The following is a 25,032-nucleotide window of genomic DNA, read 5'->3' as shown; positions in this document are numbered from 1 at the left end:
ACAAATAGATAAAAAACTGAATGGTTTGGGAGAGCAAGCTTAGGAGCTGTCCTCTTGGTCCAATGTATATAAAAATCCAAACTTAAGACTATCATGAGCCCTTTGGTTTAGCTTAGAAGCTGTGTGAGACTATGAAATAGGACCTGAGGCTGGGGCTTTATATCTCATTCAGAGTGAGTCCTAAATTGCTCAGGCTGGATCTCAAGTGTTCTTTTAGGGGACGGTGAAGGCTGTGTCTGTTTTCATCATAATCTTACTCATATTGCACACAAAGAAACTGACTTCAAAATGTACAATATTACACATTTTGAGGGTATAAGAACATTCCCAATTGTGAATAAGGAAGGGAATAATTTTAAATACTTTAACAGCCACAATATTTGTGTCCTTTTGGACATGATCGTTGAAATAGTTTCTATGTACTGGTAAAACTGAAAGCCAGTGTAAGTAGAAGGCTGCTGAGAATGAGATTTATGCTTTCACTTGGCCAGATAAGACATAGTCTTAAACCACAGAACATAGTCTTTGGAAGAAAAAGTGAACAAATTGCTTCTCTCATCTATTAACAGAATACTAGAGACAAGAACTATCTTCTTTCTTGGACTTCTTGGAAGAATCTTTCTTTTAAATGGAAATAGAACAAATTTAAATAAGTGGCAATTAACTATTTTGCACAATAAAAACCCAGACACTACACTTTTGAGCTTCATCTGCTAAACGTATGCAAGCATCCAAGAATGCGCTCGTATAACTGACAGAAAAGACTGGGCTTGAATATTTCTACATATTCCAGAATGAAAACTGAGGTCATACATCCCCTTCTTAAAATGAGTTCATATTCCTGCACATCCAGGCTCTCACCTCCAAATGCCTGGTGGCTGAAAATATGTTTGACTATCTCCATAAATCTTTAATACTATACAACTCACTGCCCCAAACATCGGAGTTATATGTATATTAAATAGCTTATATATCAACAACTTAGTGAAAATAGGTCTTCTCCAAATTATAACACAGGAAAAACAGAAGTATGAGGAAATCATATTAGCAATTTCCACCAAATAAATAAAATAGATAGCTATAAGAGACATAGTTTTCATAGATAGATAGACAGACAGACAGACAGACAGACAGATAGATAGATAGATAGATAGATGATAGATAGATAGATAGATGATAGATACCTATACATATTTCCTAATAATAGAATTCAGGCACTAAAAGACTTGAGTCTGAAAGAAAGAGAAGAAAAGAAAGAAAGAAAGAAAGAAAGAAAGAAAGAAAGAAAGAAAGAAAGAAAGAAAGAAAGAAAGAAAGAAAGGAAGGAAGGAAGGAAGGAAGGAAGGAAGGAAGGAAGGAAGGAAGGAAGGAAGGAAGGAAGGAAGGAAGGAAGGAAGGAAGGAAGGAAGGGAAAAACCCTACAACCTTAGGAACTTGATATACATGGAAAGGTTGCATTTTAATATGACCCAAAACATTGGCTGACTCGGGAAATCCAGTTACACTTCCAATTTCTGGCTTGTCAGCTGGCCAGGTCCGTGCACATAGACAGAATCTCAGACAGAAGTGGTTCATGGCTCAGCTCATATTGAGGGAAGTTAGGTCGCCAGTCAGAGCCAACTGTTGCAAAGCACCTTTTGTCCAGTGACACATTTAAACACTTGCAGAAAGGAGAGAGGCCAAACATACAGCAACAAAGGGTTCTTCAGTCTGCCTCTTGTCAATGACAGACTGAATCTTCCAAGAATCCCATTGAGGGAAAACAATCGAATACTTTACGACCACAGGTCACCATTTGAAATCTTTTCTTGGGTTCCATATGAACCATTAAAACATTCCAGGAATTTCACATCAGTGCACAAAATGCATCTTCCAGCTTTCCTTGTACATTGAAAATATCATTAAAAAAAAAAAAAATCCATGACCCAATTTGGGATTTGGTACATGGGGTCACTGCACTCAGCTTGACCTTGAAGTCAGAAGTGGTTTTTCCCGTGTCCCGTGGGTTCCTGGGCCGTCCCAGCATAGTCTCAGAGTCACTTCTCTGTTTTGGACCTAAGAAGACCACCACTGGGACATGTTCCTTGCCCCGGATCACTGGTGTGTTCATTTTTATAGCAGCACCAACTTCACCCATAGTTTTATCAACAAATGGAAGAGTTTCCCTGTTTGCCATTTCCAAGAGTTATTTAAAAATACTCATTTTCTAAAAACACTTTCCAGCATGTTCCAGGGGCCATAAGGACAGTGCTCTGAGAATAAAAAGCTTTTCTAAGCCAACAGTACTTGGTGAAAACTAATGATCCTGCTGGAAGTTTTATTTCCTTTCTTTCTTTTTTAATAAAATTAAGGCTCAAATGTTCTATTAAACTCTCATTGCTTATGCATATTATATTAAGGCTTATAAATACACCTGGTAAATTAAATTCACCCTGGATTGAATTAACACCTGCTATGTGACTTATTTGCTTTATGTAATCAGTAATCTCAAGGTTGCTCCTCTTTCTCTGGAAACACAATTTAAATATTAACCTAATCTTTAAACTGCTGCTGCTTCCTTCTGACATTTGGAAACCACTCATCCATGCAAAAAAGGGCAAATATGGATATATTAATGAAAAGGCAGCTTCTTAAAAATCTTAAGATGTGTAACTCAATGCATTGGGCAGATAAATGATAAAAAAAAAAAAAAAAAAAAAAAAGCAGACGGAAAGTCGATCTGTGCCACCTTCTAGGGAAAACAATGCTGGTCATCTGCCAAGGTCACCTCCAATCGGAGAGACCTGCTGAGGTCGACTGCCAATTTGAAAAGCATCTTTGTATTTTCTTCATTATAATCTTGGGAAGGATCTGGGGCAGCTGTAGTACATATGAGAGAATTTTAATTTTTAAAAACGTACTGCAGCCTGGCCAGTATGGCTCAGTGGTTGAGCATCGACCTATGAACCAAGAGGTCATGGTTCGGTTCCCGGTCAGGGCACATGCCTGGGTTGCAGGCTCCATCCCCAGTAGGGGGCTTGCAGGAGGCAGCCGATGGGTGACTCTCATCATTGATGTTTCTCTCTCTCTCTCCCTCTCCTTCCTCTCTTTAAAAATCACTAAAACATATTTTTTTGAAAAGCCCATTGCAGTATGGTGTAACTTAGGTGGCAGGTATGACAAATGCAGGGAAAAGAAGGAGGAGCGCACAAGGCGCGCTTGGCTGGATCGGGTCCTTGGCCGGATGGGGTCCTGGGCCGGCTCCGGGGCGAGGCCCTGCTCACGTCCTGCTCAGCTGGCAGCCCCTGGAGAAGATGAAGCTTTCGAAGCGCTGGTCTTCAGCCTTCTCTCTGATGCGCTGCTCCTCCAAGGAATCCACGAGTCTGTCCCTCTGCTCGATCACTTGCATCATCTCAGCGAATATTTCTCGCTCCTCGTTGAGATCCTGCTCATCTTTCTGGCTCTCTAGAGAAAGAGAAGAAAGAAAAACATCGGGTCTCAGGATTCGGCCCCGGGAGAGCTCTTGGCCTCTGCATTCGTGATTGTTCTGCCCTTTCATTTCCACGGAGAAAACAAGGAAATGAATTAACACCAGGGATCTGCCCTCAAAGCCACAGGTGAGAGCGGTGGGTGCTCCGTGCTGCAGGCAGCTGGGTTTCCATCTTGGGGATATATAGAAAGGGACTGGGGGGCGGGGAACCGCTTTGTGAGAAAAAGAAGTTAATGCTGGCCAAGCCCTGCCGAGGCCTCCGCCCTCCCTCTTCTGCAAAAAAAAGAAACGCACAAACAACAAAAAGACTGTCCTCCCCAAACACGTCTGAGCTACAGCAAGAAGAGTTACTAAGTGAACTGTCCGCGCCGGTGGCTAGTATTTCAATGATGAGAATCTTTTTCAATTTATAGTTAATGACAAATCGTAGCCCTTTGGGTGGAGACCAAGTGGAAGCGGTGAGGCTACAGCTGGCCAATGGGAGGATGTTTCCAGACCACGACTGCTCCTCCCGTTAGCCTTTGGGGAGTATGTGACCTTATGCTTAACAGCCCGAGACAGCCCATTGCCTGGGGGAGATACTATTGTTAGGAAAGCAGGGGAAGGAGTCTGGCTCAGGTACTGCAGCGAAGACTTTCAGACTCAAAACAGGAGGTAAAACCAAATTTAAGCCTTGTCAGCCGGTACATCGCCTTGGGAGAGGACTTCATAAATTCCTTTAGCCCCTTCTACTTAACACGTCGGGACTAAGGGGAGCCCCATCCCTGAGGGCAGAGGTACCACTGTCCCTCACACCAGGCTTAGTTCTGGGCGGGGTCAGGATGAAGGTATATGTGACTACAGGGAAATAAACAAGCACCACTCCCTGAGCAATTCATGTTTTATGGGCCAGTGAGAGCCCTGTCTGTGTTCCAGGCTCTCCATTCTGGACCCTAGAACCCCCAAGGTGGTAGGAGATGTCTTATTGTTTGATGGGAACACTGGTGGCCCAAGGACTTGGCCTCGCCTCTAGTTTGGAACTCTGGGAAGAAGCAGCTGGAAGGATGCCCTTGTATAAACAGGGGGCAGTGCTTTGTGGCTGGGCAGAAAAGGAGGGTGGGAGTGTGACTCTCCAGATCTGGATCTGCTGTGTGTGACATGCGTGGAGCCTAGAAGTGTTCACTTGCCCCAGAGCTGGCCGGTAGGCCCCTGAGACTCCCCCATGATGAGGAGTGGTGTGGCCCCACAGTGGAGACCACATGGTGAGCTGTCTGGCCAAGCTGAATGGAGGATGGGCTGAGAGATGGTGAGCCTGGGAACACCACGAGGCTCCAAGCACGCCCAGACAGTGGCCAGCTGTGGATTTTACCAGCCACACACCTTAGCTGTAAATGCCAGCGGAGAGTGGCAGCCCCATGACAGGAGACAACTGTGATGGGACTCCATGACTCAGCGCAGCCCACGCAGGTTCCTAATCCAAAAACACACAAACCTGCCTCTCCCTGTTACCTGGCTGTCACCTCAGGGAGAAAAGCAGGAGGAAGGGGTGACCATCTGTAAGATCAAACATTTTCATCCCAAAGAGACTGAGCATTTCCCACAGGAACTGTTAAAATATTGCATCAGGCTGAGTTTACCAGAAAAAGGTATATAAAGGTCTCTTTTCCCTTGCTAATTAGCCGGATGAAGCTTTTGTGGAAGATGAACTCAGGTACAGATAAAACGAAGCAGCAGCTCCGTATTTTTTCGTACACCTGAGAGGAGCGAGAAAATGTGTGACTATGACCATCAGTCCTCAGTAAGAACGGTTTTAAAAAAGAATGGAAGGTTGGCTAATGGAGTCTTTGGTGGTATTTATTTCACCACCTGGAAACAGAGCGAATTAAAATTTGCATCAGATGTATAAATCAGATCTTAGTTATACACTATGGTTTGCTAATTTAGGTGTATTCCAGTTTTGGTGCTCCTTATTTGATATCAACTCAGAAAAACATTTAAGTTCCTCTCTTAATTTCGGCTTGTCATTGATGCGCCCAGTTGAGTCCTTTCTGACAAATAAAAGACGATGTATACCCCTTTCATTGTTCCATACATTGCAGCTCTAGAAGGGTTTTATTAGAATAGGAGCCTGTTGCTATAAAGAAACAGCCTACAAGTCATTACTAACAGGATACCCTGAGTCTCTCGTGACCTGTTCTCTAAACTCAGTCCTATCATTTACCTTGAGTGTGCTTGTTAAGTTCTCAGACTCAGTTTTCTAATCTGTAAAATGGGGATGAAATACCAAAATAAAAATACTCACAATGATGGTGTCTAATAGTTACTAAGTGCTTGCCCTACACCCATAGGTAGGTGCAATGTTCTGTCCCTACGTTAAAAAGAAATTATTTAACTTGTTCTTTTAGACCTAGGTCTTAATGTAAGAGAGCCATGCATGGATCTAGCCCCACAAACACACAGGTGCAAACAGAGTGAATGTGCCCAGCTGGCTGGAGCCAATGAATGTATAAATCAGTCTATCATGTCAATCGAGTTTACTTCAATTCTCTGTCCTTTACAGTGAAAACCGTTTTCTCACATACAATGCCCTGGCCGGCCCAGGCTGGGAAGGATGTTTCCTTTACTGTCTCCTCTGTGGTCCCTGTGCCGTGGCCCTCATCTCACTGTGCCTTAATTCCTGGGCTGGGCGTTGGCCTCCACAGTGAGACCACAGGGCACACTGGATCTTTTCCGTATGCCAGGCACACTCCAGATTCTCCACAAATATTTGTGAAAGAAATGCGTGGATAAGTGAATGAATGCATGAGTAAGTGACTTTGTTCCTAATAGTTTTTAGAATAGTGCAAAGTGCTGCTCTCACAGCCCAAGTAAATGAAGCCAGCTGGGGACTTGCTGTACTGCTGGCCGTGGGCAGAGGGAGGCTGGCTCTGCGCTCCCCTCTGACTCTGGGCAGGACGGGCAGCCGCTCTGAGATTTGCAGTGTGCTCTGCTCGAGTGTCTTTCTGGGCAAAATGTCTTTAACAAGGGCCCCAAACTCCTCACCATACTTACCTTCCTTGAGCATTTTCTCTCTTAATTTCTGCTCCAGTCTGCTTTGCTGATCTTCTAATTCTAGTTCCTGGGCCCTAGGGATGAGAAAGCATTTAAACCATGTAAGTACTAGAGATTTGTGTAGACACATTGACAAATACACCCACTGACAGTAACTACTGCATTCTTTTTTCCTTATTAAAACTGGAATATCTCTAAACTGAAAGTTTAGCTGCTGCTGGGGTCGTTGAAGGTGCCGAGAAGGAGTGCTGAGATATGCTGGGCTCAAGAGATGAGGGGAGCAGCTGACGGTTGGCCTGCGACCTCAGTAGGCTCTAGAAAGCCATTCAGGCCACCTTTTACTGAAGGATCATGAAGAAATACTAGAATAGTCCAGGGGGAAGCAATGACAATCTGAAACTCTTCTCTCTTTTGGGGGCAGCATGACTTCCAACCATTTGGAAATGGTTATCACCTCTAACCATTCCCAAATCTCTCATTGTGGTGGACAAGAAAATGAGAAAGCAGACACAGGAACAAGACATTCTGTACAGGTGGAGGCGATAATCGGACAACTATCTGGTTGTAGGAACTAGGGAAAGAAGACAGTGGGCCCTCGCTGGGTAGCTCAGTTGGTTAGAGTGTTGCCTTGATATGCCAAGGTTGTGGGTTCGATTCCCAGTCAGGGCACATACAAGAATCAACCAATTAATGCATGAATAAGTAGAATAACAAACTGGTGTTTCTCTCTCTCTCTCTCTCAAGTATATATTTATATATTTATGAGTCTGTGGTGCTTTGTAGTAGTCAAGCAAGATTGCTGGGGACTCAGTGTTTCCACTGATAAGAAGAGCAAAAGTTAAGAAATGAAGTTATTCCTTGGTGAAGGTCAGTTTGGAACTTGACCTTTCAATCCCTGGGGATATCCCATGTATATCACAGAGTGTGTGTAAGCTCCCCACATGCTAGGCCACGCGGTAATGTGGAGCTTCTCTGAATCTTGGTTATTGACACTGAACTTCTCTTGGTCAAAGTGGTAGCCAACGGAGGTGAGCCTCTCAGATCTTCCTTTAAGGGAGAACTTTCCAGGAGGAGTGTAATGAGCTGACTGCTGCTGCAGAAGCCATTCAGTGTCATGCTGGGGCCATGCTGTCCCCTGCAGGTCCCAGACAATGACTGAGCACAGTGGCAGCACTAGGGCTGGGCCATTCTGCCCAACCCTGGACTCCTCTGACGGGCAGATTTGCTCTGGTGTGCCACCTGGCCTGCCTGACACTTTCTCAGGACTGTGCTGCTGTGTGAGTCTCCTCCTGACGATTCTTCCTTTCCCTCCTCCTTTCACAGGCATTGGGACGGCAGTGGGGTCTGCAGATGTCCCCCCTACTTCTGCTGCCCTTCCCCTTCACTCTTCCTAGGCATTTCCCCGATACAGCTCTTGTACTTCTAATTCTTTCTTTGTATCTGCTTCCCAGAGAACCTGGATGAACATTTCTCTTGCTTATCCAGGCCTGTCTCCAAACCGAAACCTATCCTTTCACAGAGCTCCTACCTGCCTTTGTCTAGCTTACATGCCCAAATTCTATCTCTGGCCTCTTTAGGAAGAGAGTTCCGCCTGCCCTGTGCCAGTGGGAAGCCACAGTCACTGAGTAGCAGCCGCAGCAGCCGGCGCCTCCCTGGCTCCCCTAGGTAGACTCTGTGCAGGCTGTTCCTCTACAAACCTCCACAGGCTCTTCCCATGTTTTCTTATTACTACTGTGCCATGTGTTTGTACGTCTGCCTCCCCTGAAACCATGAGACCCTAGAAGATAGAGACTGGGGCCTCTTCCATCTTTATTCCCACAGTACCCAGCACACTTCCTGGCACCTAGAATAAAATATTCTTGATATGTTTTTGTTGAATGAACTTTATAATTCAGATCTGACCCAAAGGCAGATGGTATGATTGTGTAAAAAGGGCTTTGTAGTCAGGTGGACATGAGCAAATTACTTAGTATGTGAGTCTCAGTATGTGCCTCAACTTAAAAAATAATGATGGAAAAAGCAATGACCCCTTCATTCCCATTCCTAGAATTTCTTTCTGTGTCAGTGGAGCTCAATAAGCATAACTCCTGGCCTCCTCCCCCAGCCCCAGTCTTGCTCAGTCACCCCAGGGGAGGTAAATTTGGGAAGAATAGATTAGGTGAACTCAGCTCACCCTTTCTCTCCTGGGATCAGCCCACCTGCAGCAAGTAAGTGTTCTTGATTACACTGAGCTTCACCATAGGTCTAGGGCAAGGTTCCTCAATTTTGACACTACTGACATTTTAGGCTGGATAATTCTTATGTGCTGGGGAGAGAGGGGTGTCCTGTGCATTGTAGAATGTTTAGTAGCACCCTTGGCATCTAGTCACTAAACACCAGTAGCACCTCCCAGTTGTGGCAACCAAAAATGTCTCTAGACATTGCCAAATATTCCCCATGGAGACAAGATCATCCCCAGTTGAGACCCACTGGTCTAGTGTAAAAGCTTTGCCCTTAAGGAGTAAGCGGGTCCATTATATTTTGTGACTATGCAGATAAATATGTAAAATTCTGGAGTTTGGTTAGTGTTGTGGGTTGAATAATGACCCCAAAAGATATGTCCACATCCTAACCCCTGAAACCTGTGAATGTGACATTATTTGAAAAACAGTCTTTGCAGATGTAATAGATGTAGTTAAGGACCTTGAGATGAGAACATTCTGGATCATCCCAGTGGACCCTAAGTCCAGTCACAAGTATCTTTATAAGAGAAGAGGAGAAGCACAGACACAAAGACAAGGCTGTGTGAAGACACAGGCAGAGATTGGAGTAATGCAGCCACAAGCCAAGGGATGCCTGGAGCCGCCAGAGGCTAGACATGCAGAGGGAGCATGGCCTACTAACATCTTGGTTCAGGCATCCCTCTTCCAGAACAGTGAGAGAATAAATTTCTGTTGTCCTAGGTAAGCAATTTGTGGTCATTTTTAACTCGTAGGACAGTAATATAGATAACAAGCTCCCCTGGGCTCTCACACTTAGCCAAGCCATTGTCAGTAACAAAGGTGATCTTCTGATGTTTCATCTATTGCCTTGGTAGTCTTATTTCTCACCTGGGTCAGAACCCAGCCAGGGAAGAGGAATAGAATTTATTATTTCTTAAAAGAACCCCCCACCAAAATTACCTCCCAGGATTGGGGTGAAAATGAAACAAGACAGCATAAGTGAAAGCACCCAGTACAACTTGTGGCACTTAATTGCTTTATATTAAATGTTATTTTCTTTCTCTCCAGAATGGTCGCAGGTATAGCGACCTTCAAGTTCGTCAGTGTGTTGAGATCCATCTCTAATTTCTGATCTCCAAACCAGGTTGCTACCCCTCATTCAGAGAGGACGGCCAGACCGATCTTGGTCCTTCAGTCCGCTAAAGCCACAAGGAGGTGCCCGGGCAGCTCTCACAAGCCTTCCCCGTGGTTCACGCCGAGGCCAGAGACATGCTTCCCCGCTGCAGGTGTGTGACTGCAGGTGGGGCCCCTTGGTCCGGGCAACGGGGATGGGTTGAAAATACTTTTTCCAGATGCCCTCTAGCTCCAGCCCCATTACCTGAAATCTATTTTAGCTACAGGACTTCACAGAGAGAATAGACAACTGAAGATTCTCTGTACTAATGCCAGCATGATATGCAAGACATCAGATATCAATTTGCCTCAATCACGATTCTGTATGCACAAGAAGAAAAAACCCTGGGACTGCAACCTGGGAGGGTGAGCCACCTCCCGCCCGCCCCGCTCTGCGTTTAGGGCTCGCTGTTATCTGTGTTGCCTTACTTACATGATCAGGAGCTCCGACTCATATCGCATTAATTTATTCTTCTCCAGAACCAGCTTAAACCATTCCTGCAAAAGCTGTGCTTCATCCTGTGTGCCTGAATCTGCTTAAGAAATCAGCGACAAATGGGTTAGATTGGCGCTTCTCTCCACATGATCAAACTGCTTTGGAGCTGCTTTAGCGGACCATGTTTGTAGCAAAAGGGGCTCAGCAGGCCGCAGCCCCCCGATGGCCTGTTGATGCCTCAAGGTCAGGGGCTTGGCAAATAAAACTCACCTGTGCACGCTCTAGGGGAGGTCCCCTTCCACATTTGGGACATGAATACTTCAGTTGTGAGGTCATATTCCTTTGATAACATCCTGCCACAAATGATCCTGTTCCTGTCTACTTGTCTGTTCTCGGTGAAACTTCTATAAGTTTGTGCACCACATCCCTCTCCAGAGAAAACCCTAACACCCCTGCTGGTTCCTGTCTCCTTCACTTTGCTTTTCCTCCATCAAAATCAAATGCCCACTGAGTGCCCAGGTGGGGTGTGGCTTCCTTCACGGAGCAGAGAAACTCATACCACATTTGGTCCTAAAGGAGAGTTGACTGGCGCTTAGATTTTTTTCCCCCAAAAAAGAAAAGGCAAGTAATGGGGGAAAATGTTATTAGCTTCAAGATTCATAGGGAGAGAGTTATATCCATATATTCTTATAACTTAGATTATGACCTTTATTAAACAGAAGAACAGCCATGAGAAAATAGACACTGCTTTTAGATATTCAGTATTAGATGCTAAATGTCTAGATACTAAAATGTTGAAATCTGGCATATTTGAGAAGTAGCAACATGGAGGGGGCTCTCTAGAATTTTACCCTGAAATGCGAACACAGGCTCATGGCCATTTATACTGGAGGGTCCAGTAGGCAGCGGGGGAAACAATGCCCACAGAAAATATGTGTGACTTTGGGCAAGTTGTTTAACCTTTTGGAGCCTCTGCTTCTTCACTGGTTAAACTGAACAATAAGGTAGGCACACAGGTAATATAATAATAACAATGAGATACTGTTTATTATGCAGCTATTACGTGCCAGTCAATGGGCTGTGTGCCTTATATGCAGCATCTCATTTAATCCTCTCAACAAGCTCACTAGTAGGTTCCCTTATTATCACCACTTGAAAGCGGAAGAAATAGGGTTTTGTTTTCTAAATATATCTTTATTGATTTCAGAGAGAGGAAGGGGGAGCGAGAGAGATGGAAACATCAATGATGAGAGTCATTGATCGGCTGCCTCCTGCACGCCCCCTACCGGGGAAGGAGCCTGCAACCCGGGCATGTGGCCTGACTGGGAATCTAACCTTGATCTCCTGGATCATAGGTCAATGCTCAACCACTGAGCCACACCAGGCGGCAAGAAATAGGGGCTTACGAGATTAATTTGCCCAACCTCACAGCTAGTAAGTGGCAGGGCCAGGGCTTGAACTCAAGTGAGCCTTATCCTAAACCCATGCTTTTCACTGCTTGTATAGCACTCTCTCTCTCTTTTCTTCTCCTTCCCTCTTTCTTATAGGCATACAAGGTAAATGATGCCTCTAGCACATTGCCTAGCATAGCAAGTCATCCACAAAAATGAGTTCCCTTTTCTCCCTGTCTCCTTGACCACCTTTTTATTGATAAGGAAAGTTGGGTCCAGAGGGATTTATATGCAATGACTCAAATTATATATTTAGTTAATGTGCAAACTGGTGCTACAATGCACCTCTTAACTTCTGGAGAATTCATTCATTCATTTATTCAACACCACTTATTTATGAAATAGGTGTCGGATAGTGCCTTAAGTACTTGGGCTACAGTGATAGATGATGCTGCACATCACAAGAAATTTGGAGATCATAGGCATAGTACACGCTAAAAAGGGTATTTATTGTTAGATAATCGTTTGGATGAGATGGACCCAAAGAGCTAGAATAAAACAGAACATTAGAAATTGCTGCCACAACAAAGCAGCAAAAGAGACTCTGAGGATAAAGAGAAGGGAGGGTTTTCCTGGTCAGGACATGAGCTTGGGCTTCCTGAGGAAGATAGGTTTGAACTGGGTTGTTGAAAAGTGAATAACATTTTGAGAGGAAATAGTGAGACTGAGAAAAAAATTTTTCAAGAAGAGGAAACAATCCAAGCAAAGATGAGAGGATGGGAGAAGGTGGTGGAGACAGAGGTTGGGAAGTGCTAAGGAGGCATGGAGGGGTGGGGGGGGTGGGTGATAATCCTGGGGAGTGTGGGACGATCTCATCATAGGGGCCTCTGAACATCATGCTAAGGCTCATGTACTTTGCTCTGTAGGACACAAAGGGACACTAAAGGTGGCTGAGCAGAATATGTGAAGTTTTATACAGAATGGGTTAGAAGGGGGGAGGAGAAGAGGGAGAGAAATAGTAAGATATTCTTTCTTAAGTTTCTTGACTGACTGAATAAATGAATGAATGAGTGGATGAACTTATAAACATGTTGAGTACCAACATCTAAGCATTGTTTGTGCTGCTACAGGACACGGATGAATAAGCATTGGTTCCAGCTCTTTGGGAAACTGGGAGCTTGCAGTCCAGTGGGGGAAACCAACACCACATGGCCAAGTAGCAGCCTTGTCTTCACTGGGTTCTAACTAACTTGCAAACAAATGTGGTCTTTCCACACCATGGTGGTGAAGTCGGACAAATGGCTTCATGTTCTCTTTATGCAACTGATCTTTCTCTTAACCTAATTCAAGACTTTCTATGCATCTTGTTAAATATCTTGGTTATTTTGTTCCAATCAAGGAGAAATCTTTTGAGTATTTTATATACCTGACACATTTTCCTAGATGTGGGATTTCTGTGGAAGTGATAAATGGCCATCCTGTCCCTTTATGTGATATTGAAAAACAAAATGTCAGATGGTACTGGACCAAACACAGAGCCATCTGACTCATCGAGGGACCTTTCTCAGCCTTTGGGGGAAACTGTTCTATAGACTCTAAATGCATCCAGCTGGTATCATCCATCCAGCCCACATTTCTATATCTTGTCTATTAGGCTGTTACAGGAAACTTTGGTAACAAAATAATTTCCTGAAATCAAGCTTCCCAACGTCTGCCATGTCCATTGGCTCTACAGACCTTGCAACTCCACCCAAAAAGGTGCTTTACAAACATGACATTTATTTTTCATGGTTTTACACCAGTGGTTCCTTAGTAATTTCTAAATGTCTTTCTAAATATTCACAATTTTAAAAATAATCCTATCTAGAATTTTGACAAGGATCAAAATTCATGCTTCTTTCCCATGTGAAAAGTAGAAAATACACACATGTCAAGTCTTTTGGCTCTGCAACGCTTCCTGAGTTTTCAAAGACTGAGGTTACACCTGCAAGTTTTTTCAACTCCAGGGGTTAATTCAGTTCACTCAACAAATTCTGATTGAATAATGCCATGTCCAAGACTCTATGTATATATCATTTTATACCAGGGCTTAGAAACCTGAATTCATTGCTCTTCTGTTTTTCTCACCTAGCCAGATTTAATTTCTTCTTCTAACTGGTTGTTTAACATTTCTAGATTGAGGACCATTTGCCTTGATAAAGAAAACAGAAAAGCTGAGAGTTGAGAATCCTGCTTTTCCCCATCATGTGACATGATACCATCTGCCTTAGCACAAGGCTTGTCCTCTCCTTGTTCCCGATCCAAGAGAAACAGCACTAATTTGCTGTCCTTGGAGTATTTTTTGTTGTTGTTTTTCAGATTCAGCCTCTTTGCTGCATTATACCCTCAGGCTCCAGCCAGACATTTATCCTGGATTGCATGTTCCTTTTCCAATCTCTTAGGTGTCCTTCTAAAATAAGGTCCATTAGAGCTCCCTGTGCAGTCCCGATGATTTCTATTGGGTTGTACTCAACAAACATAGGTTGAACTGAATTGATTTAATTTTCTTTTTTCAATGGACTAATCTGTAATTTTATAGCCTATAGTTCATTGTTTTTTTAGAGTCTTCCCTTCCTTAATAGTCAAAATCCCTTTTTGAGATTTTTGAACATGGACTCTTGCAGATTCTTAGGATATCTGCCTTCCCAAAGCATTGGGTCCAGGGGACTGTGCGTAGCCTGAACTGGCCTTGATCTCAACCCCAACAACACACTACACTGAGACTTTGATCCACGATTTCCATCAACTCATTGCCACCCATCAGACAGCTTCCTTATGGGTCCTTTTGAAGCCTAGATCAGCATTGCCCCTCCCTGTAGATGCAATGGAGTGAAGTGGCAGAGGGACTGGGCTTTGAGATCCAGCAGACCTGGCTTAGCCACTTATGAATGTGTGACCTTGGGCAAATGACCTCATCTCTCTCCACCTCGGTCTCTTCCTGTGAAAAACGGATTATTATAGTACCTGCCTCATAATTGGTTATGGGGATTAATGAGATGGTGAGTGTAAAATGCTTACCATAGTGGTTGGCACATAGTAAAGTCAATAAACTGTACCGTTGCTATTAGTACCTGCTGTTTCTTCCAGTGTCTACTTCTATATAGTTCCATTTGGGTTACTTTCTGTTTACCTTTAAAACACAGCTAGAGCGTAATCTCTGACTTGATTATCCATGCCTAAACTTTTCTTTGTAACTTCACTTGAGCTTAATAAAAACCCTAAAATAATTCACCAGGCTAGTGTGGCCCAGTGGTTGAGTGTCAACCCATGAACCTGGAGGTAACAGTTTGATTCCAAGTCAGGGCATATGCCCCGGTTGTGGGCTGGATCCCCAGTAGGGGGCGTGCAGGAGGCACCAGCCAATCAATGACTCTTTCATCATTGATGTTTCTATCTCCCTCTCCCTTCCTCTCTCTAAAATCAATAAAAACATATTAAAAAAAAAAATCAACCTCTTAAATAATTCTCTTTTTTTGGCCCCATGTAAATTGAAAGGTCACATGGCTGGCTGGATCATCAGCACCTGCTTGGGAAGGCTCGAGCACTCTGCCTACACGGATTGCTGGCTCAGTCACGGCTCCATCTGGTCCCGAGGCTGCTGCTGAACTGAAGCCTTTCCAGGGCAGGGATGTGAGTCCTACATCTGGGAACCAGGATGCAGCTCGAACGGTGCTGCCAGAAGGCGAGTAGCCCCTGGGAATGACTAGAACACTCAGTTACCTGACGTACTGACACCCCCGCGTGTGTTTGCTATCGACTGGTTCTTCATTAGTCCCCGTGTACAAACTTCATGCTTTTTCCTAGACAGAATGCAAGCTTTCCACTTGCTCGAGTGAAGCAAGGTAATCAAAATTCAATTCAAAGCAACTTTTTATTAACAGTTATTTAAATTGACCCACTTTTCCCCAAGTGAGCTCTCAAAAGTACAAAGCAAATTTGGGTATCCCCTACTGAAATTCTCTGATTGCACTCCACAGTCAGGTTCAGGTCACCCAGCCTGACAACACTTAGTCCCTTCCTGCATTAGAGGAGCTGCCACCTAATGGTCAGTGACTTTCCCCCCAGTGAATAATAATGATGCATGAATAATCTAGTCTTTAAAGTCATGGTTTTTTAATCATTTTCTTTTGCTGGTAATGCTGAATATTTCTCTGATTATGTAGTGGTGTGTGGTTTTTCCAAGTTGAGTCTTGTTTAAACTTGGTCTGGTTTTCAACTATCTAATTCTTTAGATGTGATTTCCTGCCTCCACAGAATTTGTGAGAAGTCCTAATTTGGGGTTTGCTGCAATTCTGTCAATGCCTTCAACATCCTCACTGATGATCTGAGGCATAAAAGGGCATTGGAGTAATTGCAGCCAGAGCCCTCAGTAGCCCCGCACAGGGCATCTCCCTCGGAATGGCTGGAGTTCAGCCTCTGTCTCTTGTTCTCTGGCCTCTGGTCAGCTCTTTGCTCCTGTGCTCATCCACAGGCCTATTTCACTTATATCTCTAGCCAGGCCTTCTGTGCCCAGCGCTCTGGGTACCTTGACCTCCCATAGGCACTTTGCATATGTTGGTGATAATTCAGAAAGCTGCATTGTGGGTCTGGTCTGATTCTGTTTTTAACAAAACCAGGATGCTGGAAGGAAGCTCAAGATTCCATTCCGGGAGCCAGAGGCTGCTGCTGAAAAACAAAAGATCTAGTGTCCTTTCTGTTTTAAACACTTTTAGTTTTGTTTTTAGCTACATATCTGTTCATTATATATAAAGTTTTTCTTGCTTTAGAATTTCATTGAAATATTATACCATATGTAGCCTTCTAAAGGTTGCTTGTTTTAAATTGCATATTATGTTTCTAGAACGCATGCATGTCCCATTCATTTTCCCTGCTGTGTATATATATAAAATCTTCAGTTGTATACACCACAGTTAGCTATACCACAACTGACCCACTTTCCTACTAATGAATATCGAGTTCGTTCTTAGTGTTTTGCTGTTATTAATGATGCTGCTGTGAACACTCTTCTGTAAGTCTTCTGGTCCATGTAGGCAAGAGTATCTCTGAAATACGCACTCAGGAATGAAGTTCTTGAGTAAGGTATGCAAATGTTCAGTTTCACAGCATGAAACCAAATTGTTTTCCAAAGAGCTGTGACTCTGCATTTCCACCAACATTGAATAAAAGCTCCCCTTGTTTCTTATTCTTGCCAAATACTTAGTATTATCATATTTTTATGTTTTGATAATTTAATAGTTTAAAATAGTTTCTCATTGTAGTCTTAATTTGCATTTTCCTAATTACTCATGAATATTTTACTGTGAAATGTATATTTATAACATTTGCCTATTTTTATATTGAGTTGCTTGCCTATTTCTTACTGATTTATAAGAGTTCTTTACATATTCTAGAATATTGATTTCCTTTGTTATATTTGTTGCCAATAAATTTTCCAAATTAGTGTATTATCTTTTCTTTTATAGTGTTATAGACTACCAACTTGAGGTAAAAAAGAATCTTGTTAACTTTTCAGTTTAATTTTTCACATTAAATCTTTAATTTTTATGAAACATTTTTTGTATGGTGTAAGGTAAGACTCAATTTCATTTTTTCCTATGGGAGAACCAGTTGTCCCAGAATCACTTATTTCCTGTGGCCTGCAATGCTACAAGAGGCTCACATCGGGTTTTCATGTATGTTTGGGCCTTTTGGTAGCTTTCAGAAAAGTATTTAAATTGGCTTTATAAAGTTGTGCCCATTTTTTGTTGGATTTACTCCTAGGTATGTTTTTATGGTAATGTTAGTGATATCTTCTTTGTTATTTCATTTTCTAACTGCTTAATGCTGAGATACAGAAATACAAGTCCTTTTCAAATTTTGATCTTATAGTCAATCACCACCACATGGACTCTTCTTCTTTTTAATGATTTATTTGTACACGCTTTTTGGGTTTTCCATGTGAATAATTCTATTACCTGAAAAAACACACATCATAGCAATTTGTTTCTTCCCTTCCAAGCCTTATGCCATTTCCCCCTTGCTTACTGTACTGAGCCGGGTCTCCTGTACAATGTCGAATAGAAGAGGTGATGGCAAGGATCCTCTTATTACTGATTTTTAAAGAAACACTCCTAATATTTTACCATTCAACAATGATGCTTGCTTCAGGGTTTTGGAAGATATCCTTCAAATGAAAAACATTCTATTTTTTTGCTAAAAGTTTTTATCCCAAATGAGTATCAGATTTTGTCAAATGATATTTTCCTCTTCTATTAAAAAGGTCATATGGTTTCTCTCTTTAATTTGTTAATATGGTGATTGTTAAATCAGCCTTAGATTGCCAAATTTTGAAATTAATTAGATTGCATGTTCATTATATTCTTTTATCTTTTTTAATCTTTGCTGTACTGTGGTTATGTCTGCCCTTTTCATTTCTAATTTACTTCTGTCTTCTATCGTATTTTTTAAAATCAAGAAACTGCCTCTAACAAACTGTCTTTTATTAGTCTTTTTAAAGAACCAGTATTTGACTGGCTTGATCCTCTTGATTTTATCTTTATTCTCTATATCATTTACTTCTGCTCATATATTTATTTTCTTTCTTTAGATTTATTTTGCTTTCCTTTTTCTAAATTAAGTTAAACACTTAGCTCATTAATTTTCAGCTTTTCTTCTTTTCTAATAAAAGTATTTAAGGCAGTGCCGCTAAGAATCGCATTCACTGCATCCCAAACTTTGACCTACTGTTTTCCTTTTCTTATTTAGTATATTTAAATTTCCAAGGGTTTTTTAAATATCAACTTTTTCTTTGATTCATGAGAAATGTATATTTTTACTTTCTAACTGTGTAGTTTAAAAATATATCTTCTGGCTATTGATTTCTAAGTTAATTACATTGCAGTATAGAATGGAGTCTGTATAATATAGATTCCCTGAGATTAACTTTGTGACCTTAAGGTCAATTTTTGTGACTTGCCACGTGAAATTGCAAAGAACATACACTGTAACTTGGAGGTGCCAGGTTTTATAAGTGTCCATTAAATTAGGGTTATTAGGTGCATTGTTCAAATTTATACTAATGTTCTGTCTGCTTGACTATCATTACTTGAGAGGTGTACTAAATTCTCCTGCCATGATAGCAGAAAATTTCCCCTGTGGTTTCATCATATTTTGGTTTTATATCTTTTGAGCATATTATAGTCAGTACATACACATCTAAAACTGCCATGTCTTCTTGGGGAGTTGACCATTTTAAAATTATCTGGTGATTCGGTTTCTTCCTAATCATGGCCTTGGCATTAAAGGCTGTTTTACTGCTTTTAATACAATTACCCCAGCTTTATTAAGTTAGTATGTATCTTGCCATCCTTTTACTTTAAAACTTTCTGTGTTTTATGTGTCTGTGAGACAGCATATAATTGGGTGTTGTTTTGGTCATTAACTGTCATTAATCTTACTGAGTATTTGGGCTTGTTTCTTCCATCTTTTTTGTGCTACCTTTTAATCTTTTTTCTATGCTCTTTTATTGCTGCTTAGAACTGAAATAGAATTTTTGTTTGGTTGGTTATATTCTCTTATTTCTTCTCCCTCTGTTTCCCTCAACTGATTTGGAAGTTATACATTTTATTTCTATTATTTTAGTGATTACACTTAAAATTTAAATAGGCACTTTTAATACCTTAGCAAAGTCTGAACTTAACACCTTTGCCTCCTTTTAAACAATATAAGGACCTTGGAACACTTTATTTCTAACCATTCAATTCCCAACTTACGTCTATTTTAGTGACAGTATATCTTTCTTATACATGACGCTCACACTTTAACTTGGAGGATGGTTATGGCTGGTAAGGTTAAGTTGGTATTGCCTGTTCACTTTTACAGTGTTGTTACGCTTGCTCATTTTTGTATGCAATTTACTACTCCTTTCAATATTTTACACATAGATATAGTACATTCCGTATTTAATAATTAATATAGTTGAAGTTCTTGGCCATTTAAATGTGTTGTTCTTGCTGACTCTCATTCTCAGTGACTCACTTCCCTGTGTTTTTGGTGCTTTTAAAAATTATTATTATAAGTGCAGAGTTTATTGAACTTAATCTGTTGGGATGGGATCCCAAGAGCTTAAACTGAGGCATGGTTTCTTAGAGGATCTATAATTGGTTTGGGAGAGCTAGAGACTTGGCTTAATGTGGGAACCTCAAGATCAGTTTCTTAACTTCTTATTAGTTCCAAGGGTTAGACTCTAAAACCACTGAAATTCCCCCTAAGGCCACCCTGGGTTTCCGCTTCTGTGCTTGCCTCCTTCCTGGCACATGCGTGTCTCAGCATACCTCCTTCCTTCTATTTCTTGGCCCTGAGAGATTTATCTCATTTACTCGAGAGCAACTGCAATGTTTTTAAAAGGATGCTTGTAGTGAATAGGCTTTTATAGGATCTCGTCCACCTTTCTGCTGCTCTGTACTTCTTAGGAACCCCATTCTGTATCTGTGGCTCAGGCAGTCGTCTGATTATTTGGTTTTAAATATTTTTCCAGGCCAAATCATTATGACAGTGTTTTTCAAGCCTGAGGGTTGAAAATAATTTTATGGGTTATAACAAGCACTAAAAATGAGACAGAATAGGAAGTTCCAGCCTTTTTTATGTAGCAAAATTAAATATTATCCCTTGAAACATTTTATTGAATTTTACATTTATGCAGACTAACTTTTAAGATAAAATGTACTTTTCAGCTGCTGTTATGGTAATTTTGTGTGTTATGCAATGTGCTAAGATGTATAACTTTGAGGCCTCAACTACATTGGAATCCATGCAATGAAAAGGACCCAAGTCCCTTTCAGGAAGAGAATCTTGGTGTTGCCTACACTGGGCCCATCTCTGTTATAAGGCTACTGAGTTTCTTCCTGGTGGCTCAAGCTAGAAACAGAGGTGAATATATAATAAAAAGATGATCGATATTTGAGTGAGGAAGTCTGTCACGGACATCAAACATCCCTGTGTTGCTGAATGTGCCAAACTGAAAGGCCTAACAACCCTCCTCTGACTCTGAGCCATTCCTACAACTGTCAGGCACTTCCAAGAATGGGTCAGGAGGCCTCAGCAGGGCCACTGTGAAATGATCTGCTTCCTGGGAAAGAGGAACTGGCTGGTTTGCTGCTTGCTATAAAAGCTGTGGAGTTCTTTGCCCTGAGTTCTTCAGTTGCTGCACAATCCATTACATGCACAACTACCATCTGAGCCTATCAGGGCATACCACAGGATGTGGGTACAGGACAACGTGTGCCTGCAGCCACTCCTGCTGTGTGCGGTGCTGTGCTGTGCTGTGCTGTGCTGTGCTGTGCTGTGCTGTGAGGAACAGCCTCCCAGCTGTGAGGCACTGCCCCTCAGCGTTCACCGCAGCGCCTGCAGAGCTGTGGCAACCCATCCGAATGCCTTGCTTGCTTCACCATCAGCTTTGGAGTCTTGCATTCCTGGCCATTCCCTATGACACTGGAGTTCTTTCCTAACCATATTCCATTGCATTATGTGACGAAACAGTGTTATCTGAGCTTCCAGTTTTATGCCCCTCTGTATTCATACAGACTCTTCTAGGATCACAGAAGGATCTCAGCCCTTCCTCTGCTCTGCTGACCTTTAGGAGCACAGCCACTAGCCACTTGTGATGGCGGACAAGCCTTGGACTCCTTGCCTTTCAGTACAGGTAGGGAACAAATCACTGTGGAAGGTTACCTAAAAAATGTCCATCCCCTGAAATCTATCCTCCAATTATGGCACGCTGTCAGAGGCATGCCTCAGGACCACGGTGTTTGCTTCACTTTGTTAAACTGCTTTTACTGAATTAGTTTTTATGGGGTAACAGCATGAGTCTACATCGAGATCCTAATATGAGCCAGGGGTGTGAAATTCATGTGTTATATATATTTATAGAAACCAGTTTAAACGTGTCCTAGGGAGTATAGTTATAAATGAACGCGAACAATTGAACAAATAAATAAATACAATATGAGAAATTATTGATCATCCAGCTGTGTTTTATAGTGATAGAAACATGAAAGAAAAAAGGAGGCATGTTTATTGCAGAGTTATTCACAATAGCCAAGATTTGGAAGCAGCCCACATGCCCGTCAGTAGATGAGTGGATAAAAAAGCTGTGGGACATTTACACAGTGGAATACTACTCAGCCATAAAAAAGAAGGAAATCTAACCTTTTGTGACAGCATGAATAGACCTAGAGAGTATTATGCTAAGTGAAATAAGCCAGTCAGAGAAAGACAAGTACCATGTGATCTCACTCATATGTGGAACCTAATGAACAAAATAAACTAAATAGAAACAGACCCATAGATACAGAGAACAGACTGACAGCTGTCGGAGGGGAGGGAGGTTGGATGAAAAAGGTGAAGGGATTAAGCAAAAAACAAAACAAAAAAACACACAGAAAGACAAGAAACAAGGAGGGATCACTTTTTTCTGAACACCTATTATATACCAGGCATTTTTTTAGGTGCTTTACTAACATTATTTTATTTAGCCTTTTCTTCATACCATCCCTCTAAGGTTGGTATCATTAGTCCATTTTATAGATAAGAAAGTTTCACAAATAGGTAACTGCTCTATAATGACCACTTTGGGATTCAAACTCAGGAGTGTCCTGCTTTAATTGAATCATAGAGTTGTGGCAAACCAACCCAAATTCCTTTCTTGCTTAGCCACCTATTTTGGAGTCTTATTACTCCTTGCCACTCTCTATGAATGGCATCAAGATTCAAACTAAGGAGCGTCTGACTCTAATATCGCTGTTCTTTTAGGACACCTCACTGTTACACTATCCAGGAAGTTATTCCTTCTATTCCTCAGCAGCGGTCAAGACAAAAACCACAGAGTATAAGCCAAACTGCTTCCCTCTTCCTGGCTAGGTTTTCATTCATTTCTCACCATAATGTGTGCTCCTACTGCCACCTGCTGGCAGCCTCGCATATCCCGATACACCTTTGCAAACCCCTCTGTGTGATAGAAAAGCCATCTGGCTATTTAAAAAAAAAAAAAAAAGAGCCAAGAAGCTTAACGCAGACAACCAGCTGGCAAGTCCTCCCAGAAGCTGGTAAATTTATACGGGAGGAATAGTGGCCATATACCTCTCTTGGGGATAAATCCTTTCTCCTTCAAAGTCACTTGCAGTTTTCATCAGATTTCACCTGTCTCTAGGTATTGAAAGGAAGAACAAATTCTGTTATCCAGACCATCTAAATTTGAATGATGGTCTCTTGCTAAATTGGGGTATTCCCTGCCCCTAGCGCATAACACTGACCACTGCACTGACAACCAGCAAACCAACAGGTAACAGGGCCTTGACTAAGGAGAACCTAAGTGGCTGGCAAAGCTCGGGTTGGCCTCCTTACAGAAGGTGGGGCCCGGGGCAGTCAGGACACTGAGTGTCCTGGTCCTTTACTCTGGACAGCCAGGACTACTAGGGGAATCCATTCCCTTTGTCAAGAACATCCATCTATGACACACACACACAGATATTCTACAGAACATAATGACTTGTCTTCTGGGGTGTAGTCTTGGATTTTTATTTTTCTTTGTTTCTCCCTCCTTGACAAAATGGGGAAAAACCCTTCCTGGGGGTGGAGAAGCTTATTTCTGACTGTTGAAAAGAAAAGAAAGCAGGAATTGTCCCGACAATTAGGAGCTCATCAAAGCCTCATTTTGCTCATCAGCAGTCAGTGCCCCGTCCGGCACCCCCGCATGCTCCTCCGACTCAATGCCTGCCTAATGAAGAACTCCTAGGAACAAAAGACCCTTTCAGGCCGGCGCACATAATTATTAGAGGAGACTTGCATAACTGTCTCAGACTCCTCATGTTTTCGGGCCTGTCTCTAAATTTGGTTATTCACAACCTTTATAGCTCAATATTATTGCCTAACTGTGATCATTTTCTAATTATCCTAATAATACCTATTAAATAATTCCCATTAAATTACTTGAACCAGAGCAGCACAGGCCGGCTCAAATACAACTTAACCTAATAAGCATCGGTCATTCATTAAGCACCAGGGCAATCTCTTAAAGGGGCTGAATAGAATATTAAACTGTAAAGGAACATTATTATTGCACAAATGTTATTACAAGTTAGAGTGTATTAATTTTGGTGCCTGGTTTGCAAATTTTCCATATGGTTTCCTTTGGGGCTGCTCTCCATGACTTGGCTCTTTTAGTCTTTCGTCCGTGGTTGATTTGCATCTGTCACCCACACAAGGACAATTGAGGAGAAAAAGGCCCATAAACTTAACAGAGAGATTAAATTACCAAGGATATAAAGAGAATGAATGGAATTCATTTGGCCAGGTTAGCACACCTTTGAAAACACCATAAGCCATCCGGGCTTCTTTAGCTGATAACTTGAAATAGCCTTTCTTTACATATGTGGTGAGGGAGATTTTCAGAAGCGTTAAAGATTTGGTTTCTAGAATTTAAATCTCAAGCCGTGAAGATTAGAGTCAGTTCTTTTAAAGTGTATGTATGTGGACATCAATATTTTGTAAAATAATATCAAGTAGCATTTATTGCCTGCACTCTGGGAGACACTTTGCCCACCAATACCCTTAATTCTCAAAATGACCTGGTAACGTGGAGACTAAAGCTCCATTTTTCAGATAAGAAATATGGGGTCAGAGAGGTTAAGTGATTTTCCTAGGACCACACAGCGTAAACGCAATGGGACAGAATTTGAACCCAGTGCTCTTTGACGCCTATAATTCTACTTGCTCCCCAGCAAACAGAAGCATGCCCCAGCTTTGCTGGTTTATCATTTTTATTTCCAAGGCTCTCACCGAAATTGGGATTCCTAAAGAAAAGTGCGAGAGCTTCTTGTTTGGGAACATGACCAAACATCAAACAAGGGCTGATGATCGTCCCAATGGCGGCTGGAAAGACAGGCAGCGACTTTTGCTCCAAGCAGCAAGAAACAGGTATCGCTTTGTAATGAAATCTACTTCTGATGGGTGGATTTGGATTTTCTTTGCAAGGAAATGCAGAGTGTATTTTAGTAAGAAAAGGAACAAATATCTATTAATCTATCCCATCCATCTTATAGTCAGGCACTATGCTTGGGCTTCCACATATATTGCTTTAGCCAGTCTTCACCACAAATCCAAGAAATGAATATAATTATCACTCTTACTTTACAAACAAGGAAACTGAGGCACAGAGGGGTAAAGTCAGACTCAGTGTTTCCCTGTTATCCAGAGACAAGTGACCCACACAGCTAATAGAGCTGGAGTCCCAGGGCCCTCACTTGGATGGCCCCTCGC

The 25,032-nt window shown here is 42.0% G+C and overlaps 1 protein-coding gene across 4 annotated transcripts in view; it reads right to left on the bottom strand.

Annotated features, from left to right (window-relative positions):
• Positions 1-3,259: 3,259 nt before the first annotated feature.
• MICAL2 (microtubule associated monooxygenase, calponin and LIM domain containing 2) overlaps positions 3,260-25,032 on the bottom strand; it is a 150,058-nt gene continuing 128,285 nt past the window's right edge. For 3 of the 4 annotated variants that reach the window (XM_087821733.1, XM_087821734.1, XM_087821736.1), the window contains 3 exons: positions 10,307-10,409; positions 6,500-6,573; positions 3,260-3,444 (listed from right to left, as the gene is read on the bottom strand). In XM_087821733.1, coding sequence (XP_087677859.1) covers positions 3,260-3,444; positions 6,500-6,573; positions 10,307-10,409 — 362 coding nt within the window. The remainder of the gene's footprint in view (positions 3,445-6,499; positions 6,574-10,306; positions 10,410-25,032) is intronic. The other variant, XM_087821735.1, reaches the window with a different exon arrangement.

Source organism: Miniopterus natalensis, chromosome 11 (assembly GCF_054644295.1).
Source record: "Miniopterus natalensis isolate mMinNat1 chromosome 11, mMinNat1.hap1, whole genome shotgun sequence".
NCBI classification, from domain to species: domain Eukaryota; kingdom Metazoa; phylum Chordata; class Mammalia; order Chiroptera; family Miniopteridae; genus Miniopterus; species Miniopterus natalensis.
Note: the sequence above shows the minus strand (reverse complement) of the source record. Positions and strands in the feature narration are given on the sequence as shown.